At 39.3% G+C, this 22,038-nt stretch overlaps 1 protein-coding gene across 1 annotated transcript; it reads right to left on the bottom strand.

The window, feature by feature from the left end:
* Nucleotides 1-1,391: 1,391 nt before the first annotated feature.
* LOC122670966 (ubiquitin carboxyl-terminal hydrolase 2-like) lies at nucleotides 1,392-20,783 on the bottom strand. The gene is made up of 6 exons (XM_043868023.1): nucleotides 20,749-20,783; nucleotides 13,109-13,158; nucleotides 3,625-3,671; nucleotides 2,556-2,602; nucleotides 2,329-2,431; nucleotides 1,392-2,252 (listed from the first exon to the last, which is right to left on the bottom strand). Exons 2-6 carry the CDS (start codon nucleotides 13,137-13,139, stop codon nucleotides 1,479-1,481), a joined length of 1,002 nt encoding a protein of 333 aa, XP_043723958.1. The 5' UTR covers nucleotides 13,140-13,158; nucleotides 20,749-20,783; the 3' UTR covers nucleotides 1,392-1,478.
* Between the last annotated feature and the right edge of the window lie 1,255 nt (nucleotides 20,784-22,038).

The following is a 22,038-nucleotide window of genomic DNA, read 5'->3' as shown; positions in this document are numbered from 1 at the left end:
TGTTCTTCCAAGTGATAAGGGCCCTCTCTTTCACCTAATGTTTCAAGGAGAGCCCAAGACTATATTTTGAGATTTTATACAAAGAGATACATACCAAGAGCATATCCTGAAAATCATTAGCTCTCCGTAATAGAATTTGTTATGTTTTATGATACGGAGAACGTTCTCTGTGCCGGGGGCGCAGGCTGTGCCCAGACAAATGGGGGTGGGCGCAATGACCACCTTGCCCCCCTGAGTGGCAGGCCCATGTATCTTGGCGCAGCCTGTGCTGCGGCACAGAGAACATGAGCCCTTTATGATATTATAAATGAAAATAGAATGGACAAGGGAATCACACACTACCGGTAGTGAGATGAAATCTCTTATGCCAAGCCAATGGGGGCACGGAAGCGGTTCACATTGTCAATGAGCGAGTGTTACGAAGAAAGAGAATGATAGGTTTGTACATACCAGCAGTATGTCAAGAGTAAAGAGAATAAGAGGGCTTTCTACGCTCCCACACCTGCATGAGACCCAAAGCAACCCCCCACCCCCAATTCGGTTCAATCCATGGGGGGCACAGGGAGGTAATTTTAAAGGGAGGACTGAGGAGAGAGAGACATATAAGGAGGCTGGTGCAGGACCTAAACTCCTGGACAGAAACCAATCGAGAGAGGGTTCTATGAGGAAGCAACATTGGGGAGCACCAATAAGGAGAGGAGCGACAAAACAGTATTATATGTAAGAAGGCAATGAAATAAACAGAGGTGCTAGCATTCCCTGCCCCAGTGACTCAGAGAAACTTTTTCCCTCATCCCTAATCTTAGACTGTAATTGAGAACAAAAAAAAATTCAATCACACAGATAAATAAAATAACTGAAATGGATAAGAACTAGGGTTCCAAATGAATATTGAGCTACACATTTACATTCTTAAATGGAGAAAGAAGGCTGCTAGTGAAATGCGCCTCCACACCAATATTTAGACCATAATGTGCACAAAAAGGAGATCAAGGTGAAATGCACTCGAGTCCAGACAAAGCATTACAGATCTCAGAGGACTTGATCATGGCCACCGATCCCACCACATTATTTGACCATTCTGATCTGAATTGTAGGCAAGAAACATGTAAAGATCGATCAATAGGATGGTTTTTTTTAAGATATCTTCTAGCTTGGAAATACAATTGTACCAGTGTTTTAAAGGACAGTTAGACTAGGGCGATCAGCCATCGACGAGGCAATTGAGAAAAACTGGATTTTGGAAGGAAAAATATTTGGAAGGCTGTCATCACTTACTATGGGGCTTACATCTGCAATAAATACAATAAGAAAAAGATGGTTCTCAAGACAATTGGGCAAGTTGAGGGCAAATATAGGTCCTACTTCCATCGTCGCAGTTAAACAGGCACAGTACATTCCAAAATAATGTATACTTCTTGCTTTGGTTACTGCTCCTACAACAAGGTCCCACACAGTAAAACTAAAAATAGGACCTTTCACTTGGGCTGCACTGACTTCTGCTTCGCCTTCTCAATAAGGGGTTTCAACTGCTTCTTTTCAGCTAGGAGCTTGAGGAAGTTGAACAAAAAGGGTATATAGTTGTGTTTTCTCCGGATATTTTCTGTTCTCCACTTCTTAAATTTCTCTTCTTCGATCAATATCTTCTCTGTAGCACTCTCAATTCCAGAATTTATTTCTTGCAGCGTTCTGTTGAGTGAATCAATATTTGCACTGTCCATCCTGTCTGACCGTGCAGCATTCAGCTCCTGCAAAATGCGTTCCCTTTTCCTCTGAAGTTCCTTCAGTTCAGCAGTGTAAACCTCCTTCCTATTCTTTATAACTGCCAAGAGATTGAATCTTATCTCACTTCTAGAATACCTTTCAATACGTTCCTGGATCACTGGTTGCACCATTCGCAACCAATCTAGATCATCTTGCCCACCAGAGCATGGCCCAAGGCTAATGGGTCCTTCTTTCAATCCATCAAGCTCATACAAGACTCCTTCAAAAGGCAAATAGCTTATAAAATGGTATACATCATCATCCTTCCCAGCAGCTTTCTGTTCCTCGGGCACAAATGGCTCAGGTCTTGCAAAACTATTGTGAGCTGTACGTATGGCTTCACTATTGTTAATTGCCAACCCCTTGAGCTCTGGAGGGAAATTCTTAGTGAATTCTTTCAAATTGGAAAGTTCAGGGCCAACGTCAATGTCTGGACAATTCACAAGAATGGAGAGGATGGCTTGTGTGGCACATGCATTGTTAATAACCTGCGAGATTAAAAAACATTCAGACCATGGGTTTTTCAAGTTAATATTCCACATCCTTCATTTAATCTATACTAACCTGGCTCGCAAAAAATAAGTTTGGGTTAGGATCCTTAATTACAAGACGGTCATCTTTCTCTCCCGGACGCCACTTAAAAAGAAAAATCAATCCAAACACTGGCCTGCAAATATTAAAAAATAAAAACAAACAAAACAGCAACAAATAATTTTTTCGAAAAGTCAAAAAATGTAGATACACATGTGCTTGTAAGATATTATAATCTGAGAAAGGTTGTGATAACTGACTGGAGATTGTTCAAGGATTCGAGGTCCAATGAATACAATTCCTCAACCTGCAGCACACAAGCAAGGCATTTACTCCTAACTGAGGAAAAACACAAGCTGAAGGGCACAAACATTAAGTTCCCCTCAAAATCCAGCATTGTCAGGAAACTGTCCTATATAATCATATAGTGAATGGTATTATTATTATAACTAGGTTTCAAGACAAAGACAAGTCTCTATTGCTACCAACATGTTGGACAAAGTCAAACTTGCTTGAAGTTTGTAAATAATCCAGCAATACTTTTGGTACTGACTAAAATTCAGAAAGGGGGGGGGGGGGGGGGGGGGCGGAGGGGGGAGGAAGAAAACTAATTACCATATAATTTGCCAACAAGAAAACAGAGACGATATAAAGATTCTTAACATCCTAACATGACCACACAAATATCTAATTATCTTAGATGGCAGAGGTTTCCTAATGGGCATTGTCGTGACGAATGTATGGGAAGTAATTCAATCCAACCACTAGGAAGCTAGGGCACCTCTTTACCTCTTTGATTACCTACATGCAAATTTCATGGCCCTTTTCAAACATATGGGACAATCACGTAATGAACATTTCTCCTTGTACTTTCGCCCACTTATCTGGCCATTTTAATGTCGGACAGATAGGCACGTAGATCGGGCATATATTAACTCTCATAACCAAACCCAACCATATTTTTTTACCTTGTATTGGATATTTGACCTAGTATTTTCAGCCATCAGATTTCCACCAAATAGATTTGTGGATCATGCCATTTGTTGTAACGCATTTAGGCTAAAACTTATCACATGCGTAGATGGGGATATAAGTAACATGTCCACAGTTCCATTGCCATTGAGCTGCCAGGTGGCAGAAAATAACATTCAAACACCCGGTGTCAAGATTGCTCTATATGGTTCCTGTGGAGAACCTCTCGTCAATGAATTTCTCCATACCAAAGATGACTTCGCCCCACATCAATCTTATGAATATTTGAAACATGACCTCAAAAAAAAATTATACATAAGAAATAAAACAGGATATCAGGCTGCACATGCAGATCACCTGGACACCTTTTACTTGCATCTGTTGTATAAGTTCAGTAAACACACCTACAATGAAAGCCACTACAGTCTTAGCAATAAGAAATATAGAAAAATTAAACGTGTCAAAATAATCTAATTTACAGGAGAAACAGCTACAAGGACAGAAACTAAATGTGTCAAAATACTCTAATTTACAGGAGAAACAGCTACAAGAGCAAAAATAAATAAAAATTACAGAACCCAAAATTCATGCTTTGATTGTCGATGTAAAAAGATGAAGTAAGAAATTTACATAATGCAGACAGAAAAAGCTCCGTATTAGCATAGAACTAACTGGTTTTAAATAATCTCCCATTAATGAAAAATCACTCCAACTAATTAAAAAAAATCGTAAGAACTAGAATTCGATGCAATTAAATCACCTAAATGGGCTTATTTTATTGGAAATAAGCTGTGTTGGGCCTTTGATCCCATGTGTTCCCATTGTAATGAGTCACTTAATGGGCCCATAACATGGGTAGAGGCTAGGCATACGGGATTACTTAGTTAAGTGCCTTGATTTGTTTATTTTAATTGTTATCAAGTGTTTTAGTTAGGCTGGATTAGGATTCTATAAGTCCAGTCCTGTTTTGAGTCAGTTAAGATTACCTTATTAGTTAAGGATTAGGTTGGGCCTCTTTCCTTTTTAGTATCAATGTTTGTTTTTGAGTTTCTATATAAGTTTACAAGGGGGTCCAGCATTGTACACGAATTTTGATTAATGAAAAGCTTCGTCTTTGTTGCTCTCCTTCCTGTGTGAAGAATCCCTTGTGTTCAATCAAGAAACCTTGTGTTTGATAAGGCTGGTTGGTGTTTGATCCATCTAAACACCTTGCGGTGGGAAGCCCGGTGCCCTTCTCTTTCCCATTGTTCTCATTCTTCTTCCTCCATCTACTTCTCCATTAATTAATTATTCAAGTAAGTGCTCCCTTGAATTTTCTGCAATTCCTAATCTGATCTGGAATTCATATGCAAGACTTTTTTTACACGGATTTCAACTGAGGGAATCTGGCCATAAGACAATCCTCAAATTTTTAAGAGTAGCTCTTAGACCTAAAAGAAGTGGGCCTTGGTACAACGGTAAGGTTCCTCCATTGCGACCTAGTGGTCGCCGGTTCGAGTCTGGAAACAGCCTCTCCGCGAGGCGGGGGTAAGGCTGCATACATTATGACCTTCCCCAGACAACTGCCCCCCCCCCCCCCTTTTACACTGCCTTTGACCAGAAACTCTAGCTGATCAGACCTGCTGATCAGGGTATATTAAAGAATTCCAATTCTGCCCCTGTTTTTCAGATATAATACCATCTGTCTGATTGCTGACTCAAGTTACTGTTCCAATTGATCTATTATTGCTGATCATAGTTGTCATGGCGGCGCCATATCGCTGAAGAAGTGGGCATATCGACCACCGATATGGATGATGTAAGAATATCGACCGATATGGCTTCCATGTCGTCGCCATGGTGCCGCCATGGACGCCATACCACGACATATGGCCATATCAGGCGACATGGTTGTTTCAAATTATAAAACTTAATTTTTTAACAATAATTTTTTTTAAGCATTTTTTATTTTAATGTTTTTTCCTAAACATAAAAAAAATGAAAAACACATCAAACAGAAAACACTAATACACAATCACATATTCACATCAGCAAATTTTTTTTATTTATTTAGATGGGTTGTTTATTAGCTTTATTCACTCAATATAAATTACGTTCTTGTAATTGTTTTTTTGTTTTGTTACTTACTTTTGAAGTCACTTTCATATGAATCATATCTCAACTCTCATGATTTTTCAACTTTATTTTCAGCAAGACTAGTGCTATCAATTATTTGATAATCCATGATTTCATATACACTAATGGATATTACACTTTCATGAATTAAACTTTCATGTTAATTTTTTATGTTATAGGGTATATATTATAGCATACCAAATGACATTAAAAATAAAGAAGAAAAAAAAAAAAACATGGTCGATATGATCGCCATGGCGGGCGACATGTCGATATATCGACATGACACCCCTCCACCAACTTGGATCGCCGTGACGACGTGACAACTATGTTGCTGATATTTCTGTCATCTGACCAGAATCAATTGGCCATCATATTTCTGTTATCTGAATTTCAATCTGAGTTGTGAATTTGCTGTTATACCCCTCTCCTAGTACTCATAGTTGCAAAAGCAACCCAAGGCGGTGGAGGGGTACCTAAGCGCTTAGGCGACCAAGGCGCCCAAGTGTTATTTTTATTTCCCCTATTTTCTAACAATATTTAGTATGCTACAATATATACCTTATATCATAAAAAATCAACATTATACCACATCAAGTCATAAAAATCAGCATAGAACTAGAAGACAGCAGAATTGAAGCAAGCAAGCTATTGGAAATTTACAACAATCAAAACATACAGAATTGAAGAAGCAAGCTATTGGAAGTTTAAAACAATCAAAACATACATTTGGTTTAGACTGTTCTTGGAATTGGTCATTGTCCCGGTATACCTAGTCTCACATTTGGTTTATACTATTTTTAGAAAATATGATCTTATCTATAAGTAATTAAACTGCTCTCAATTTAGAGAAATGTTTTTGTTCTCTGAGAAGTTTGATTAGCAAAATAATCTTATTTTTTACATGAGAGTTTTTGCATTTGGTAGAACACAAAACCAGTTTTCCAATAAATCCAAGATTGCTTAAATCTGATTTATATTAAAGGAGTTATGTTCCGGTCAATTTATTTGATGTGCATGAATGCTATGAAAATCGCTCTGAATGAAAATATTTTTTATATATCACAACAAATTAATATTTTACCATACTTTGGTTTTTAGCAATGTACTACCATATTAAGATTTATGGAATTTTTAGATTTGAGAAAAACTCCAGTATTAGAAAGTTAAAATTTTCACTTACCGCCATAAATCCGGTTTTTGTTCTTGAACTGAGGGGTTGACTTTTTATCCTTTTGGAATTTGATTTTTTAACTATTTTTATTGGATTCAAATAAGGGGTATTTATTTATGAATAATATCTCAAGTAAATGAAAACATTTACTTTAAATGATATTTGGCATAAATAAGGGCCAATCTAGCTAGATAATACTAAGGCGTTAAAAACCACTAAAGCGGCAATCGTCTGGGGCCCCAAAAATCCACCGCGACACCTTCACAACTATGCTAATACTACTATGATTGATTCATGATTCCTGATCCAACCTTTGGATAAAGTTGAGAATTTCAGCAACTGTTCGACCCATAGTCGCCTAGGCGTTGCCCAGGTGCCCGCCTTGACAACCAGTGTCGCCTTTTGGTTGCATAGGCGGGTGTTTTGGCCGCCTTGCTGGTGCCGCCTTGCATCCATGCATCCTCCAACACCTTGGTTCACCTAGGCAGTATGACAACCATGGTTCTACCCCTTGATTCCTGAACTCGAATTGAATTTCAATTCTCCTCAGACCATCTAATTTTGATCTATGTGATTTCTCCCCAATCTGATTTTTTATTCTATAAGAAAAGATTCTGTTTTGGTTCTGTTTTGATTATTCAATTACAGTACTACATTAAATGGTATTTGAGCTACAGAGAATAGGTCAAGAACTCCAAACCCACCTGATCCTATGGCTAGGGTGTTGGAGATGTTACAACAGTTAACTTCTAATCAGAAGAGCATGGATGAAAGGTTGCTAGCAATACAGATCTGAAATCCTACACCTATACAGGAACTCCAGACCCACCTGATCCTATGGCTAGGGTGTTAGAGATGTTACAACTTACAACAGTTTTAACTTCTAATCAGAAGAGTATTAATATAGCCCTAGGTGGCAAGGATACCAGTTAGGAGCCGCAACAGGATCTGCTATGAACAGGCAGTCCAATTGGGCAAAAAAGGGGTTTTCAGTCCAAATTAGGGTTAGGTTAGGGTTTGAAGGTATGTTTTTGTAGGCATGATGTTTTGATGAGCGGAAATGTGAGAAGCCAAAGAACAGCAAATTAGGTTTCGGGTTTTTGAAAAGAGGAAAGTGAGGGGATCTAGGGTTGAGAGATGGAATTAGGGCAAGGGGTTAAAGTCGAGTTCTCTAGTGATGGTGAGAGTCACTTGGCCAGGGTATGGAAGTCTGTTGATGGTTGGATATGGCTAGGCTGTATTTTAGGCTTCCGGGTTTAATGGGAATTAATGGAATTTAGTGTTTTGATGGTAGGATGGGGCAGAGGTGAAGGTCGAGTGGAAGGGGTGTTGTGAGGATGTTGTGATCCAAATACGGCTGAATTCTGATGGTGGGTTAGGGCTGCGAGTGAATTAGGTTCAGGGAAATTGAAGAAAATAAAAGGGGAAAGTTAGGGTTGTGCTGTATAGGGTTTTAAAGAAGAAGATTGGGGTTGGGGAGGCTTCAAACTTACTTGGAAATGCAGTGGAAGATAGGCAGCAATAGACTTGAAGAAGAGAACTTGGGAGAAAGGTTGTTCGAACTACCCGAGCTTCACACCACAAGGTGTCAATTGGATCACACACCAATCCCACCTTGCTTTGATCACACACAAAACAGTCTTCACAAGAGAAGAGAAGCAGCAGCTTGCCAACAGCAGTTTTTAATTTCAAAATGTGGACAATGAGAGAGCTCCACGAATTTCATTAATTAAATAGGCTTAACATCCTTAACTCCTATTCAGCCTAGGAGTCTTAATGGACCCTAGCCGACTAACTGAACCCACACCCCCTCTTTAAATCATGGGGGTGTGGAGTGGATCCAAATAAAAGAAAAAATTACAAAATTTAAAAGGTGACTCAAGTCACTTAAATTGAACCATTGGTTCAACCAGGTTGGGCCGTTCAATTTAAAACCATAAAAAAACACACTAAAAAAATTTAAGTATGCATCCACATCTAATACTACTGACTATACTACTTGGACAACAGCTTCTTATTCTTCTTCTTCTTGCGGATGTAGTGTTGTACCACTGCATCAAGTATGAATGAAAGGTTGATAGCAATGAAGAGCCAAAATCCTACATCTATACAGGGTAGTTATACACCACTTGATGCTGAGGCAAGATATCTAACACATTCTACAACGAACAACCACACTCGGAGGCCCACAGAGGATTAATACATCCAAATCAACTTTTAAAGACCACATGCGAGCTTACTTTAATGATGGTAATGGTGCACCCCAACGATGTTTTAATGACACAGAAGTTCAAGCTCAAACTGAAGGATTCCAATGGGAAACATGATCCACAGATATTTTATGGTTGGTTGGCAAGCTTGGATAATTACTTTTGACTGGTTCGAACTCTCTAAATCAAGAAAGATGAGGTTGGCTCAATGAAATTGATTGGTGCAATAAGTGAATGGTGGAGAACTTATGGAAGGAAGCTTGAGAATCGTGGCAGAGCACCCACTACATGGGAGGAGATGAAAGAAGAACTGGAGCACAGGTACCTACCTGCATATATCCAAAGAAAGTTCGCTATTCGACAAGATTACCATAAAAAAGCCTTCAGCTAAAGACAACTTGAAGCATCCATCAATGAAATTCAGTTCGCAAATTGAGGATTGTTGAGAGTCTGAGACCAACAATTATAAAGTGAAAAGCTTATCACTTTGGATGAGTCAGCAAAGGAGAATCCAATTTTTCTACAAAAGTTTGAATTGGATATTGAAGGCAAGGAAACAGCAATCATAGAAGAGTCAATGATTCAAAGTGAAAATTAAATTCTTTCCAAGGTAGAAGATTTTCCTTTACTTCAAGAACTAGAGCTTACATCTGAAGATCAAGATGAAGAAATCAAAGAAGCCTGCAATGACAACAAAGAGGTAATACTTGAAGACTTTTAAGACGGATGACCAACAACCAGAGGCTGCTGATGTGGAGTATTGCATTAGAGAGGTTGATGAACACATGATTAAAGCAGTAGTACCGCATGAGGTCGTGATTAAGGAAGGCTTCGAGTACACTCTGCATGAAGCTGTCACCACCCCAGATGTTATTCTTACCGTCGGAGAATTTATTGAGTTTGTGATTCTACCTTACTACTTCCAAGAGAAAACCCCCAAGGTTGAAGACTTTATTCCTAACATCCATACATCACCAGTGTTTTGTTTGGGAATAGTCAAAGCTGCTACTCACATTTTGATTCCCCTTGTCACTACAAAACTCGAGGTTCAGTTTTTCAAGGTGGGGAGAATTGATGCAGTTAAATCACCTAAATGGGCTTATTTTTATTGGAAATATATGGTTGGGTTATGTATGTGTTGGGCCTTTGATCCATGTGTTTTCATTGTAATGGACCACTTTAATGAGCCTATGATATGAGTAGAGGCCAGGCAAACGGTATTACTTAGTTAAGCACCTTTATTTCTTTATTTTAATTGTTATTAAGTGTTTTAGTTAGGCTGGATTAAGATTCTGTAAGTCCAATCCTATTTTGAGTCAGTTTCCTTAATTATTTCAATTTCCTCATCAGTTTCCTTATTAGTTAAGAATTGTATTAGTCATTTCCTTTTTAATGTCAAAGTCTGGTTTTGAGTTTCCTATATAAATTTGTAAGGGACCCTCCCTAGACCCGCAGTGGCGGGAGCCTCATGCATTGGGTACGCCCTTTATATAAGTTTGTACGGGGTCCAGCATTGTACACAAATTTAATTAATGAAAAGCTTTGTCTTTGCTGCTCTCCTTCCTGCATGAAGAATCCCTTGTGTTCAATCAAGGAACCTTGTGTTTCATCAAGGCTGGTTGGTGTTTGATCCATAGTTGTCATGGCGTCATATCGCTGGAGCTGGGTACATATCGTTGGTCAATATGGGTTATGTAAGAATATCAACCGATATGGCCTCCATGGCGTCGCCATGGCGCCGACATGGACGCCATACCACGATATATGGCCATATCAGGCGATATTCTTGTTTCAATGTATAAAACTTAAGTTTTTAATAATTTAAAAAAAAAATTTAACTATTTAAAAGATAATGCCTTTTCCTTAATGTGTATTGGAGGTGCAACTTTTCAAGTTACACCTGCAATACACATTATCATGAAAAATTAAAAAACTTTAAACAATACACTATTGAGTAGTATTGACTATACCCTAACTCTTGGGAGAAATAGAAATCGAAAAAGAGAGACAGAGGAGAGAGTCATGAGATAGAGAGACGCAGTTCTTCTTCACTTCTTCGAACGGCTGTCTGCCTCCTTCCTCGGCTCCGGCGAGTGCTCCCAGCTCCGGCAACCTCTTCAAGCAGGTAAGTAATTGTTTTGTTTTTTTTTTTTAATTTGGTGGTTCTTCTTCTTCTCCTCCTCCCAGTCCTACGCAACTCTCTCCTTCAGTTCTTCTTCAGTTCATCTTCTCACTCACTCACGCACACACACATGCAGCGACTCCAGTGAGAGACAGAGAGGGGGTTTCTCACTCCTTCAGTTCTTCTTCTTACTTCTTCGTCTTCTTCACTTTCGGTGACTCCTCTTCTCCTCTTTTTTTTTATAGGTAATATTCAGTTATTCACAGGCCTTGCAGGCTTGCACACAGTCACAGAGGGGTTTTTTTGTTCTTTTTTCCTCTTCTTGCCTTGCAAGCTTGCACACAGTCACACACAGGTTTTTTTTTCTTTCTTTCTTCTTCCCTTTTACACAGCCACACACACAGAGACAGAGGGAGAGAATCGAGAGACGGGGGGTATTTGTAATTTTTTCATGTGACAGCCAAATAGACACGGCTGTTGTATTTTTTTTTTGTTTGTTTGGTAAAGCAAAACCAACAGCAGTTTTCATGAATTAAACCATAGTAGATTTGTAGTACACTTTCATGTTGATTTTTTATGTTATAGGGTATATATTATAACATACTAAATGACATTATAAATAGGGAAAATAAAAAATAAAACATGGTCACCTTGATTGCCATGGCGGGTGACATGTCGATATATCGATTAGACACCCCTCCACCGAGTTGGATCGCCATGACGACGTGACAACTATAGTTTGATCCATCCAAACACCTTGCGGTGGCTAACCCGGGTGCCGTTCTCTTTCCCTTATTCTTATTCTTCTTCCTCCATCTTCTTCTCCATTAATCAAGTAATAAGTGCTGCATTAAATTTTCTGTAATTCCTAGTCCGATCTGGAATTCATATGCAAGATTTTTTTGCACGAATTTCAACTGAGGGAATCTGGCCACCAAATTTTTATGAGTTGTTCTTAGACCTAAAAGAGGCCTTCGACCAGAAACTCTGGCTGATCAGACCTGCTGAGCTGGATATATTGAAGAATACAATTCTGCCCCTGTTTTCCAGATTTAATACCATCTGTCTGATTGTTGATTCGAGTCACTGTTTCTATTGATCTATTATTGCTGAAATTTTTGTCACCTAACCAGAATTGATTTGACATCATATTTCTGTTATCTGAATGTCAATCTGAGTTGTGAATTCACTGTTACACCCCTCTCCTAGTACTACTAGAATTGACTTATAATTTCTGATCCAACCTTTGGATTGAGTAGAGACCTAATTGCTGAACTCGACTTGAGTTTCAGTCTCATCCGACCATCTGATTTTGTTCCATGTGTTCTCTACCTAATCTGGTTTTCTATTCACTGAGAAAGATTCTGTTGTGGTACTGTTTTGATTATTCAGTTACACTATTACGTTAGAATTTTTCAAAAACCTAAGTCATACAACAGATAGCTTATTTCAAATACATATGTACTTTCAAAGAAGTAAATCCTAAAAAGTTCTTCATCAACTGGCGATCACTATCCATTATAGATATCCAAACAACCACACTTCCTCGAAAGAACCTAAGTAAAGTGATGCACTTCATTGGTGACAAAAATATTCCCTCAAATGTATTTAGAATGCCAATTCAAACTTGGTAGAGAAATGATGAGAGAATGGAAGCTTAAATCAATACTAACAGAATAAAGCCTCTAGACTGTATGCTGTGGCATATGAGAGAAGTGGATCCAGCTTTCATTACTTGGATCCACAGAGGTCTGATATGGAATTTCTACATCTGAATTCCTCTATCAAAAATTTGAAGTCAATAGTGAAGTTTTCACATTTGACCAAGAGGTCACGGATTCGAGTCTGGAAACAGCCTCTCTGCGAAAGGAGGGGTAAGGCTGCCTACATTATGACCCTCCCCAAACCCCACAGTGGCAGGAGCCTCATGCACTGGGTACACCCTTTTTTTTAATTGAAGTTTTCACATGGTTGGTTCCTGTCCTGCAACATTTTACTTTTGGGACTCTTAAGCTAGTTAAAAATATAAGGTGCAACCCCAAGGGGTAGTTCAGTTGGCAAGGACCAACACCTCACAATTAAGGGTCATGAGTTCAACACTCCTTGGGGCCTACCTATCCACACACACACACACCCAAAAAAAAAAGAGGTGCAATATTAATGTTTACAATATTGAATAGAAATGTTAAAGTGGTACAGATTGGTGATCAAGAACCTTACCAGGATCAGATTCAATAGTGCACCAGGACATGACTGAGAATTTCCAGCTGCTGCATGGATGGGGAAAAAGAAAAATATCAAATGAATAATAAAATAAAGCAAGGGTTAATGTAAACTTTTACCAAACCATAACTTTTTAATCCAAAAAGACAATCAGTTTGCTATTTCAGACAAACTAAGTTTAGAGAACTTTTCTTGCGTTTTTTTTTTTTTTTTTTTGGGGGGTGGAGGAGGAAGGAGTAATGCACAGAAGTAATATGAAATTTCTACATTTACTGAATTCTTATATCAAAGAGACAGACTTGTACTTTCCTCAAACTCACCCTGCCCAAGTGGAAATCACCTATTACTGCTGCAAACACATTATCAAGTTCAGAATTTGATAACGCAATAAAAACTTAACATCTTAGTGTTGCATGCTAACATTATCTTCAGAGACATGTGTCATGCATTTAGGACTTAGTTGAATAAAGGTTGAATGGGTAGACATTGGGAGGTTTAGTAGATTTGTTGCTTAAATTTCAGAGTTTAACGTTTTGTCAAGACTCTTTCCAGAAGAGTCATAGGGTACGCCATGTATATCTATGGCCAGATGTCTAATAACGAAGATATCCAGTACATTTATCAAATTATTGAACATCGACTTCAAGGCTGGTTTTCCTCCAAGTAAACCAAATTCACATGCTTCTCTGTGCATCCTTTTTCTCATAGTCACCAACTTCCCTTTCTCTCTATTATCACAATAGCACCACATGATAGGCGAGGGAGAGGTAGAGTTCGTGACAACAAAGGCACTAATAACACAGAGGTATCAAAGCAGGCGATGGATGAACCAAGTGTTGATCATTTGGAGGCTGAGGTGGGATGCAGGAGATGTTCTCTGCTATGAACACTCGCTTTACTGTGTGGAACAATTCTTTGAGTTCAAACACACCTTGGAGGAGGAGAAGGTGCCGTTGACAGCATACCACCTCGAAGATGGCGCACAACTATGGTACCAACTGTTGAAGAACGAAGAGGAGACTATTACGTGGGAGACATTGAAGTCAGGCCTTCTATCAAGATATGGTCCTTCTAACTTCAATGATTTCTTTGGTGACCTCACGAAGCTGAAGCATATGGGATCGGTTCGTGAACACCAAACCCAAATTGAGAAGCTATTAAGCCTATCAGAAAAGTTGTCTTCCAAACACCGAGTGAGTGCTCTATCAGTGGATTGAGAGACTCCCTTAGGGTGGATGTCCAGCACTGCATCACTCTCTGCGGCAGTGAGCTTAGACGCCCGTTTATAGTTGGGGTGTTACCGCTTTTCTTACTGCATTAGCGCAATGGTGCTCTACGATCAACTCAACCAACCGGATGGTTGTAAATCAGGTGGTCTACGAGCAGCTCGACCCCCAGGAGAGAGAGGCCTACGATCAGCTAGCTCAGCCGTTGCTTGGTTGTTAGGTTCCTTTTTCGTCTCAACAAAGAGGAAAAGATGAATATTGAAAACGCTCCTAACCCAACCACCTTCTTTTATAGAGCCGTGTATTGTAAGTGACAACTCTATAAGGCTAGATATCTAACTCAAACTAAAGAAGGCTCCACCATCCAACAAACCATCAACCTATTCAAGATCAAGTCATGTCGCCATCAAGAAGATGAAACCAACTGAACTCAAGCAACATCAGACAAGGGTTTCTGCTTCCACTGTGATAAAAAAAAATATAAAAAATGGGACCAGGCCACCACTGTAAAAAGCTTTTTCTCATTACAGCTTGTCGCCCAAATAAGGAAGGTGAGAATGGGACTGAAGATGAAGAGGGAGAGTGTGTAGAAGAAGCTTATAAAGAGACACCAAAGATATCTCTTCAAGCTATGAGGGGAGCATACGCACCACAAGCAATGAGAGTGCGGGGAAAGTTGCACCAAAAACCCATCGTCGTTTTGATTGACTCGGTTAGCACACATAATTTCATCAATAAAATGTGGTCAGTCGCTTGGGGATCGAGACTAAATGTGGTGAAAGGTTAGAAATGGTTGTGGCAAATGGAGCTAACCTCTCAAGCTAGGGTAGGTGCATGGGAACATGTATTTCTCCAAGGAACCCCTCTCTTGATAGATTATTATAACTTACCCATTGATGGCCATGATGTTTTCTTGGGGGCCTCAGAGGCTTAGGACACTTGGACAAATTACATGGGATTTTTCTAGATTGCAAATGACATTTTTTGTAGATGGAAAAACAAGTAATATTGCAGGGATTGACAATTCCAGAAAGTAAGTCGGTGGGAGAAGTGGATATGTTGCATTCTATTTCAAAGGTGAAACAAGATGTCATGATGCAAATGCATTACCTCTCCATGGTGGATCCACTACCCACTCAATCTCGTCCAAGTGGAAGACCCACAATTACGACAATTGCTATCTACATACCAACATATTTTTGCTTAGCCCAAGGAGTTGCCACCACTACGAGGACACGATCGCAAGATTCCCTTGATGCAAGGCAGCGGCGGTCGAATGAGTGTTCATCCTTATCAGTACCCACATTTTCAAAAGACTGAAATTGAGTGGCAAGTAGAAATCATACTTAAATCTGGAATAATCCGGCCTAGTAATAGTCATTATTCGTCACATGTTCTGCTAGTCGAGAAAAATAGCGGATCTTCGAGGATGTGTATCGACTAACAAATGTTGAATTCAATCACCATAAAAGATAAGTTTTGCATTCCAGTTATTGATGAATTACTGGATGAGTTACATGCTTCTCAATATTTTTCTAAAACTTGATTTACGATCCAAATACCCAACAGATTGAGGTTCATTCCCCTGATGTTCCAAAAACCGTCTTCCGGGCTAGTCATAGGCATTATAAATTTCTTGTGATGCCTTTTGGATTAACTAATGCCCCTTCGACATTCCAATCCTTGATGAATGATGTTTTCAAGGAATTTTTGAGGAAGTTTGCTCTTATGTTTTTTGATGATATTTTGATTTATAGTCACACCTGGGCATAGTTGTCAAGGCGATGCCTAGGTGTCCAGGCGCCTTGGTTGCCTAGGCGAGCGCCTTGAACACCTTGGTCGCCTAATTGTGTCGGTTTGCTTTTGGACCCTCTCCAACGTCTAGGGTCACCTAGACGCCATGACAACTATGCACCTGGGATCATCATCCCCGTGCCTCAATCTATCATTATCCTATGGTCTCACAAGCTCTTTGTCAAGAGGGGAAAATGTCAGCTTGGCTGGACTCGAATCAAATATTCCGGGACATAATCAGCAAAGAAGGTGTTTCAGTTGACACAAACGAAGTTTCAACTATACTTGATTGGCCCAAACCCATGACGCCAAAGACTCTGTGGTTTCTTAGGTTTGACAGGTTACTACCGGAAATTCATAAAGAATTGTGGTCGTATTGCAGTCCCTCACTAATATGCTCAAAAAGAATTCTTTTATGTGGACCCCACAAGCTGAAGAAACTTTTGAACGGCTCAAGTAAGCCATGTCAACAAACCACTTTTAGCCCTTCCTGGTTTTACTAAATTATTTATTGTCACATCGATGCTTCAGGAACAGGAATCGATGGTATACTGATGCAGGATCAGCGGCCTGTTTCTTTCTTCAGTTATGCGCTCCATCGAAAAAATTTATTGCTTTCAACCTATGAGAAAGAAATGTTGGCCTTAGTACTAGCAATTCACAAGGGCGTCCCTTCCTTCTAGGAAGAACATTTATTGTCTGAACGGATCAGCGGAGTCAAGTGTATTTGCGGGAGCAGTGTATCGCTACTATTGTACAACAAAGGTGGCTCTCCAAATTAATGGGGTATGATTTTCAGATAGAGTTCAAAAAGGGGATGAAAACCAAGTGGCTGACGCACTATCAAGGAGGGGATAAGGCCAATGAGTTATCTGCATTGTCATAGCCAGTTCCGAGGTGGCTGGACACCATTAAAGAAGTTCAGAGCAACCAGAGCTGAAAGAACTGGTTAGATTATGCTTGGACGGGGCATGATATAGATCAAAGCATGAAGAAAAGGGCAAAACACTGTTCACGTGAACAGTACCCAACAACTGTTCGCATGGTATTTTTATTTTTTTGGGCAATGAGCAACTAAATGCTGTTCGTGTTGTAATGTTCACAAGAAGAGTGATATGGGCCCCACCTGAACTGCTGGCTTAGAGGAGTTGATGTTAGGTTTTTATTTTACTAGACTTATATTTAGCTTCATATTTGAATTGTAATTTCTGATTGGGAATCCTAACCCTAGTTAGACTAGTTTCTATTTTGTTGGGAATCCTAGTTAAGAGTCTAGTTTCTATTTTGTTGGGATCTTAGTTGGAGTCCAGTTTCGATTTTGTTTATTTTGTCTCAACCATTGGACTATATATATGTAATCAGCTCTTAGGAGCAGGGCAGATTTGAGTTAATAAAATTAGAGTTGCTTTGCTTTGGCAAGTGATTGTCCTGTGAAAGGATTGGCTGTGAGAGTTGGGGCAAGAGGCCTAGGGTGAGAAACCAACTTCCTCATTTCCCTTTCCATCATTCTAATCGATCCCCCTTCCATCCATTATTAAGTGAATTGAGTCGACAACTAGTTGCTGCATTACTGCTGGTTATTCTTCTCCATTAATCATCTACTATTGCCGCTATTGAAGATCTACACCAGTTGCTGGAATTCAGAAGATTATTCAGCCATATCGATTTCAACTTGCAGGGTTTCAAATCCCGACTTCTCCAAAACTCGATCCAAATCTGGAGTTAATCTGCTGGCTGGTTTGGAAGTTATTCACTAAATTTCTAATTCTGAGTTTAGTTTCTAATTTGGTGACTTGTTGATATCTTAGCATCCGACCGATAATTTGATCCAATATTTTCAGGGATTCTGAGTTTGGCCCTTTCTTTAATTACAAAGTTAGACCCATCCATTGGTTATATCCATTAATTCTGAGTTTGTAACATTTCTGGTTGACTGTGACCTGCGGCAGCCCTATTGAACTGTTGATTAAGACCTCTATTGCTGGGACTGTTAGACCTTACTGCGGGTGATATTTGGGGTTAGGATTACTTGTAATCTAGCCTTACATTAGGGAAGCTGTTGGCCTGTGAGTCTATCGTGAAGGAGTTTTTTCCCCTTTCAAAAAAAATCGTATATATTTCAGTAAGAACTCTCCTTTACAATCTGAAATCATTAATGAATTTCACTCTAGCACTCATGAAGGTCTTCATAAGACATCGGATAGAATTTGGTCAGTTTTTTATTGGAAAGGGATGAAGCAGCAAATTAGAGAGCATTTCCAGCAGTGTGATGTATGCCAACGTCACAGTCGAAGAACACCCGGCCAGTGGGGTTATTACAGCCCCTACCTATTCCTACGCAAGTATTGGCTGATATATCTATGGATTTCATACATGGGTTTACCCATTTTTGTGGGGAAATCCACCATTGTCATCGTTGTTGATAGGCTGTCCAAATATGCCTACTTATTGCCTATTCACACCCATATACAGCCCAAAGTGTAGCATATGAGTTCTTTAAACAAAATTTTTGCTTGGTATGTCGAAGTCAATTGTGTGCAACCATGATCCAACATTTAAAAGTATTTTTTGGAAGGAATTGTTCCCTCTTAACGAACTGACTTTAATTTCAGTTCTTACCATCCTCAGACAGACGTGCAAACAGAAGTCGTTAATAGGATGGTGGAAACATACTTGAGGTGTTTTACAACTTCACAACCAAAAGAATGGGCCAAGTATTGTTACAATACAAGCCTGCATTGTACTATAAAGAAGACACCATGTAAAATTGTGTATGGGCATCCACCTCCAACATTGTTATCTTATGTTCCCGGAACTGCCAAATCAGAAGTCGTTGACAAAGAACTAAAGGATCATGATTTAGTCATGAAAGAGCTTTAGAAAAACTTGAAGAATGCCCAAGCCCGAACGAAGCAAAGTAGCAGTTCAACATCACACAGAGAGAGAACTTGTGGTTGGTGATCAACATCGTACAGAGAGAATTTATGGTTGGTGATTATGTGAATTTAAGACAACTTTATTGACAAACTTTGCTTGCCATGCGGAGAAATCTCAAACTGTCACCACTTTTTTATGGGCCTTTTCAAGTATCTGTGGCCTACAAACTTGATATGCCTGGCCTGTAATGTAAGGCTGGATCACGAAAGACCTAGCCCCAAGTAGGATCTTCTTGAACTAAGTTTAATGCTGGTTTGGTCTTCAAAAACTGGGCACGAATTGATGAATGACTAAGGAGATCAATGCTTTATTGGTTCAGCAACACTCCCTCAATAACAGAGTTGCAGGTACTTGTTTGTTGACCATCGATCAGCAGAACTTGTAGCAGATCACACAATGAAATCGATTGAAATAAAAATAAAAACATCAGAAGATAGAAGAAGGATAATTTGGATCGAGTCTCTCTCTCCCTCCCGGGCCTCGCATCCTTTCAAGGCATCCCACCTCTCAACTGAATCGCACAGCTTCATGAAGAAAACTTCAAACATTCATCATCTCAACCTTCCCCAAGACCCCACCTAATGGCTATTACAAATATATTTAAAGAAAGTCCAATAAAGTCCTAATCTATCTAGAAAATTAAATACTAACCTTGAAAAACGGAAACAAATCCCAATAGAAACCTATCTAATAAAACTAATTATAACAGTTGTAGGAGTTCTCCATGTATTGGCAATTGAGTCTTCAATTTGTATTTAATTCAATCTCCATCAGCTGTCATGGGGCCCACTTGAACCTGGAATTAAACTTCTCCCTAGTCTTTACCACAAAGAATGTCTTCAAGAATAATCTTCTCACAGCAGGCCATGGGGCCCACACAAAGTGGAATTACTTCTGAAAAATACACCCCACAAATCACCAAACTTGGTTGCAATTTAATCTCCTAAATATAACTGATCGATCGCCTACTTTATTTCTGGAAATAAATCCCCTTTTATGCTTATGGACAATGTGGCAGAATAGGCTGGCATAGTGCTATTTGATATGGGTTTAAATAAAAAAATCGGGGGCAGCTACAGCCCTGCCTTGGCCCAACAGAGAGTCCTTGCTGCAATGCTGCATCAGCCTGTTGATGCAAGATTACATCCCACGGTACATGTGTCAAACTTAAAGAACAAATTGGGAGCCCAAGTCCAAGTTCATCCCACTTTACTAGATATGAGTAAAAGAGACCTTACACCAGGACTAATTCCCAAAGCCATCTTGAATTGAAGGCTGAAGAGGCGGAAGGATGAATTTTCTGTCCACTGGAAGGGTCTTTCTCCAGCAGATGCCACATGGGAGGATGCTGAGGATTTGAAGCTTCCGATTTTCAAATGTTGCCTTAAGAACAATGGAAAAATCTAAGGGGGGAGGGAGCTGTTGCATGCTAACATTATCTTAAGACACACATGTCATGTATTTACGAAACCTTTGGAGTGTTTGAATGGGTTATCTGTTGCTCAAGTCGAGGAGATTTGTTGCTTAAGGTTAGGAATTTAACGTTTTGTTTGACTCTTTCGCGCCCCTCCCCCACTCAGGGCGTGGGCGGTACACTCCCCCACAGAGAACTTTTCTCCATATATATATATATATATATATATACACGGCCAGGTGTCTTATAACGGAAATATCCAGAACTTTTATCAAATTATTGAATATCGACTTGGAGGCTGGTTTTCCTCTAACTAAACCAAATTTAAATGCTTCTCTGTGCATCCTTTATCTTCTTTAATCACCAACTTCCCTATTATCAATATGGTACCACGCGGTAAGCGAGGGAGAGGTAGAGGCCGTGGTAGCCATGGAAACAGAGGAGCTCATAACACTTATTAGTTAGATTAAGAATTATCTTAATTAAGAAAATACGAGCAGAGGAGACAGCTCAGAGGGTTATCTTCAATCTAAACAAGTTTTAGATAAATAAATTATAATTCACAGAAAAAGAGAAACAGATAGCATATACAGCTTAAAAATAACACAAACAAATAGTATCTATAGCCAACAATAACATCAAATTTTCATATAGAAATAGCATCCATGAAACATCAAATTCAGATTAAAATCACAACAGGCATCAAACATTAGCATAAAAAACTAACAAACAGACATTCAGGGACAATCACAAATCCTCAGGGAAGAGGGGAAAAAGTTAAAGGAATTAGTTTAGAACAAAAGAAAAATACCCCAAATTCTACTGACTGCATTCTTATTTGTAAACCACTAACCTTTTAATTAATTAAAAAAAAAAATGCAGGACAGCATACCAAATAAAATTTGAAGACCGACAAATTTCACTTTCAAGTTCAGAAATCGACTAACAATGTGATTATTCTTTATAAAAACCAAACAAACCTAAAAGGGGTAACCCCCCACCCCCCGGAATTTCTGGTACCTGATCGCAACCGACTGGAGAGATTTGGAGGGGCGGTGCTCAGGGTGAAAAGATGGAACCGCAGCAGCTTTGGAGGGAAAAAAGAGGTGAATCTAGTGTTTCCCTTTGATCCTTAACGTGATTTGAAGAGTCGACTGTCCCTGAACAGCAGTGGGTTTTGGAGAAGATGAAAGAGACTTGAGAGGGGTTGAAAATAAAACCCTCGTCGACGCCTCGATGGATTGATTGATTTTTATCCATTTGTGTTAACCCAACCGCAACGCAACACGCCTGCTGCCACGTGGCAGATAAATGAATCGAGCTTCCTTGCCAATTTGCCACGTGGGATTTTTTTTCCACGTCCAAATTATTATTTTTATTAAACTAGTTGATGAATCTTAATCTATAATTTTATTTTATTTTTAGGGTAATGGGAAAATTTCACGTACCTCCCTTGGGGTTTGACCTAATTATGCTTTCACTCATGAGGTTGGGAAAATTTCACATACCTCCCCTAAGATTCAAACCAAGTAACAAAAACACCCACTCCGTTAATT

This window comes from Telopea speciosissima, chromosome 8 (genome assembly GCF_018873765.1).
Source record: "Telopea speciosissima isolate NSW1024214 ecotype Mountain lineage chromosome 8, Tspe_v1, whole genome shotgun sequence".
NCBI classification, from domain to species: Eukaryota; Viridiplantae; Streptophyta; class Magnoliopsida; order Proteales; family Proteaceae; genus Telopea; species Telopea speciosissima.
The sequence above is the reverse complement of the archived record's forward strand: the minus strand, read 5'-3'. Positions and strand labels throughout refer to the sequence as shown.